Below are 5,311 nucleotides of genomic sequence, written 5' to 3'. Positions count from 1 at the left end.
TAGTTATCATAATCAAAATGTAGATGTGGCTCCATCCGAATCGGTTATCTAGAGAGAGACCTAAATGCAGCAACTTATCAAAAATTTGTTAGAAAATCATTCTGGTAGCAACAACAAAGGCACTAGAGTAACTCCGAAGAGATCCTAAACCGGAGCGTACAAATTACTGATTGGGGGGTAAGGTGCAAGAGGCCTACGTAAACAAAGGCAATGCAAACTGGTAAAGACCAGGAAGTCGGGACTGATACCCTTACCGATATGAGCCAGAAAGACCACCATCAAAGGGAGACCCATACCCAGTTAGGGTACATCCCTCGATTTGTACTCCTGACCGACCAAACTCCTGGGAACCAAAGTGGTTCATACCTTTGCAAAAAAATATGCAGTATTTAAACCATAATGATTGCTATAATCAAGATTTGCCTATGTCTAAGCCGAATGCCTAGATCAAGACCACCAAATACAATTACCAACTTAGATAGTGTGTTTGCCTCCACATTGCCTTCTCTATAGATATGGCTGATCCAAAATTCTTCAAAGGTCTCAAGCAAACCCACCATAGGTCAAAGCCAAAGGTTGAGATGCCAACTGGGGGTATGGTTCTTACAAACAACATTGATAACATTTAATGAATCACCCTCCAAATGGACTCTTTTTATCCCCAACTCAACCCTCATTTGTGAACCTCTAAATGTCACTCAGAATTCAGCCTCATTGTTAGTCGCCAGACCGATGTCTTTAGAAATTTCCTTAATGCAGATGCCATCAAAATCTCTAATACAACATCAAATACCACTACGCCCTAGATTCCTTGCGGAGGCACCATGAAAGTTAATCTTATGCCATCCTGGTTCTAGGGCTTCCCACTTAACATTGAATCTTGAATTAATTGGTATCTCAGGATTACCATTACCGAAAAGCGAGGGGATGTTCATATTTGGGAACATAAGCTTTAACTTCCAATCCCATTCAGTGTATAGATTCTTTTTCAACAATTTAGACTTGGCCCCTTTATTCAGGAGTTCAACCAGGTGGTTCTCAATTTTTCCACAGAGGGATAACTGGTGCATCTCTTTATCTTGGAAAATTCTTCGATTCCTTTCTTTCCATATTTCCCAAAGCATCAGTGAGGGAAGAATAAAAAATAAGTCCCCAAATAATTCCTTGCATTTTGATTTAGGCCAGAGTAGAAACCAATCATCCAAACCTTTCAGAAAAGGGCATACTAGATTTAACTTACCCATAAAATGCCACCAACATTTGCTGGAAAAATTGTAGTGTAGCAAGAGGTGATTGATTGTTTCCTCTTGATTCTGACATAATACACATCTACGAGGCCCATTAATACCTAATTTAAGGAGTCTTTCATTGGTTAAGATTTTCCTTTGAAATGCTATCCAAGCAAATGAACCTGCTTTAGGTAGAAGTTGTTTTGCCAGAACAGCCTAACCGGCCAATCTTTCTTATCTACAACAACTTCTTTCAATTTATAGCCAAAACATACCTTATACTTACCATCAAAAGAGCCACATCATCTAATGATGTCCTCATCCAGGGATGGATGAATAATTTGATTCTTTAGAATATCGGTAAGAAGGTCTTTCTAATTTTGGGCTAGAACCAATGGGTCTAGAGAGTTCCACGCCCATTTGTCCATACCATTCTCCTTAATTGAATGGCCATAATCACATACCTTGTGACCCCAAAGCCATCAAGATTCTCTCATTATAGGTTGGAGAATGGGGTTATGACATAAAGCTTCATTACCACTCCAAGAATCTAGCCAGAAGGATGCATTCCTCCCATTTCTAACATCCCAAGTGACGTGATCACTAATGATCTCTCTGCACTCTATAATAAAATTCCAAATGGCCGAGCCCCTAGGAGGATTGGTAAATGTGAGAATCCTTTTAGGCTCAAGAGAGTCTAGATATTTGTGTTTAAGGATTCTTGACCATCTCTGATTACCGCCTCTAAAAATTTCCCACACCAGTTTTGCACCCATAGCCAAACTCATGATAGAAATCTGACGAATGCCCGTACCTTGAGCATTTGTTGGTTTGCTTCTTTTTCCTGAGGAAATAAGTGGAAACTTTCCTTTATCATTCAAGCCATTCCAAAGGAAATTTCTCATTATGGTGATTAACTCATCTTCTAAGGCAACCGGTAAGGCAACCGGTAGCTTCAAACAAGCCATAGAGAAAACCGGTAAGGCAGAGAGGATTTATTTTATGATAGTAAGATTTCCGGTAGATGATAACCACTTTCCTTTCTACTTTTCAAGCCTAGCTTTACATTTCTCAATAAGATGTGTCCAATAGAAAGTCCTATTATGGCCAATAAAAAGATGAGTCCCAAGGAATTTACCTAGAAATTTTGCCACTCTTAAATTAAGGATTCTTGAAAGGACATCTTGCATATTCAACATCGTGTTAATAAAGAAAACTTATGATTTGTTCCAATTGATTTTTTGCCCCAAATCCTTGTAGTAGTCATTCAGGCATGTATTTATTATCCTTGCCTCTCTTCTGCTAGAGGCTCCAAAAAGAATAGTGTCATCAACAAATTGCAAGTGGGTTTAATGTTCCACTCCTGTAGCCACATTGACACCCACCCAGTGACCATCACACTGAAGAGATTTAATCATCCGACCTAAAGCTTCAGCCATAATTATAAATAGAAATGGCGACATAGGGTCCCCTTGGAAAACACCTTTTGTTGAAGGGAATTAACCATGAGATGAACCATTAACCCAAACTAAGAATTTGGGGGTTGATAGACAATTCTTGACCCATGATTCATCCATTATAGAAGCCAAATTTCCTCGATACTTCTACAAGAAATTACCTGTCCACCATATCATAGGCTTTCATGATGTCCAACTTTAATATCATACAAGAAGCTTTAGTCTTCCTAGTGGTGTGGAGGGTTTCATGAGTAGAGATAATACCTTCAACAATAGAGTGACCAGGGGTAAAGCCACTCTATTAATTTGAAATAATATTTTCTAGAAGAGGTTTCATCCCGTTAGCCATTATCTTTGTTACTATTTTATAAAATGAGTTGCATAAAGAAATTGGTCTAAAATCACCCATTTGCTGAGGGTTATTCTTTTTTGAAACTAAGGCTAGAAAGGTATGATTGATGGCTCCCAGTATAGTCATTTTTTTCCTAGATTCTTCTATTGCAAGGAGAAAATCCTGGGTAATAATGTCCCAGAAATGTTGAAAGAAGACCGTAGGAAAACCATCAGTGCCTGGAGTCTTATCAGGATTCAACTGGAAGGTAACTTTCCTAACTTGTTCTAAGTCAATAGGTTTGAAGAGCTCTATATCGTGTCTTTTAGTAATTAAAAGAGGGATTGCATCTAGAATTTTGTTTCTTTCTTCCCGATCATTCTAACAATTGCCATTCATCAAAGATTCAAAGTGTCTTACTGCTTCTCGGGAGATATCCTCATAATCTCTAGAAATACTACCATTTGGTTTTACCACCTCTAATATTTTGGACTTGTTGTGATTGGCATTAGCTGATCTATGGAAGAACTTGGTATATCAATCTCCATCCTTCAACCAAATTTCTTTAGCTTTTTGTCTCCGGTCAATTTCCTCATGCCAGAGAATTTCATTTAGCTTTGACTTGAGAGAGTTTTCCCTTTGGAAGAGTACTTCATTCATGCCTGACTTAATGATAGAATTGGAAAGATCCTCCAGTTCTTCCACAACCCTGAGTTTCAAAATCCACTCTTTTATTTTGATCTTAATATACTTGAGTTTCTTATTTATCTTTAACAACCTCGAGTTGTTTCCAAGAACTGGTTCATTCCACCATTCTGCTATCAGATCATGTAAATCTGGCACTCTAAGCCACATTGACTCAAATCGGAAATGATGGCCACCCTCAGAATGTCCTAGAGACACAGTAAAGCAAATAGGGAAATGATCTGAACCTATAAGGGGTAGAATAGTTGATTCAAGAGTAAGATTTTGAGCTAGCCATACCCCAACAACTAGAAATTGGTCAAGACGTTCTACAATTTCAGTGAAACCAATATGCCTATTCATCCATGTAAAGGTAACATTCTTATGTACAATATCCAATAAATGATTCTTATCAACAAAATCCTTGAAATCTTTCTGAGCCATACCAATCCTCTGAATACCACCCTTCTTTTAATTACTTGCCAAGATAGCATTGAAGTCACCTACAAACACACAGCTGCCCATAGTGATATTTTGGAGTTTGTTTGACAAGAGAGCCCATAGCTCACATTTGACATTAGCAGCAGAGGGTCTATAGACATTAAAGAGATTGAAACTCTCATTTTTGCATAAACTAGTGACTAGACAATGCTTCTAATATTTATCTTTGTCAAGGAGAGTTATTTGAACATTCAAAGGGTTCCATATTATTCACATGCCACCAAAGGCTCCTTTAGATTGCCTTAAAAGACCTTTCCATTGTTTCCATACTTTCATTTTTTTCAATCTCAGACTGACTCCATTTAGTCTCTTGTAATACCCAAATATCCCCCTTAGTTGCATCAATCTGGCACTTAATTAAATGCCACTTGTCAAGGGCACTAAGGACCATGACATTCCAAGATAGAAGTTTCATGGAGCCTAGGGAAGGGGGTTTCCCTTCCCTAAGTTAAGCTTGGATTTCCCATTAGTTGCACCCATGATTATCAGCATTGTTTTCCTTGATTTGCATCCCCTTTTACCCTTTGGTTGAAAGTTTGGTACATTAATCTCTGACTCAGACTTCCCAAACCCTTTTGCAGTATCATCCATTATAAGGTTGGCAATCGGTTCAATATATTCTTCCCATTTTGAGGCAGATGAAACAATTTCTCCTTCTTCCAAGCCAATGGTGAAGCCTTTCTTGCCTGGATCATCAAAGGAGGTTGGACAATATGGCAGAGGGGAAGTAATCTCATCCTCCATCATACTTAAATCACCAGTCTTATTGTGTACTAAGAAAATAGTAGCTGTAAACTCTGATATAATATCCTTTTGAAGGGTTTTAGCATCATCCAAAAGGTTTAGTAGAGCTTGAGCACTTTCACTACTGGCAGAAAGGGCTTGATGATGGCAAGACACAACAACATGATTATTCTTTTCCATCTCCTTCATACCGGTTGTCAAGGACTGCTGAACATCATTCGCATCCCGATTTTTTGTATTCTCCTTGTCTACCTTCATGTCAATCGGCTTAGATTGCACACAAACATAACTTTTAAGGATAGAGGCTGACACTTCACAATCAAGACCTATGTGCTCCCTTGAGAAGAATTTGGGGCAAAGGTGCA

At 38.4% G+C, this 5,311-nt stretch overlaps 1 protein-coding gene across 1 annotated transcript; it reads right to left on the bottom strand.

Moving 5' to 3' along the window:
* Window positions 1-3,554: 3,554 nt before the first annotated feature.
* LOC131876180 (uncharacterized) lies at window positions 3,555-4,145 on the bottom strand. The gene has a single exon (XM_059220999.1). It carries the CDS (start codon window positions 4,143-4,145, stop codon window positions 3,555-3,557), a length of 591 nt encoding a protein of 196 aa, XP_059076982.1.
* Window positions 4,146-5,311: the final 1,166 nt, after the last annotated feature.

Source organism: Cryptomeria japonica, chromosome 5, assembly GCF_030272615.1.
Source record: "Cryptomeria japonica chromosome 5, Sugi_1.0, whole genome shotgun sequence".
NCBI lineage: Eukaryota > Viridiplantae > Streptophyta > Pinopsida > Cupressales > Cupressaceae > Cryptomeria > Cryptomeria japonica.
This window is presented reverse-complemented; position numbering and strand designations above follow the sequence as displayed.

What these genes read in the sequence shown, in the direction of transcription:
- LOC131876180 (XM_059220999.1), bottom strand. Translation starts at nt 4,145, where the DNA reads ATGGCTCAGAAAGATTTCAAGGATTTTGTTGATAAGAATCATTTATTG.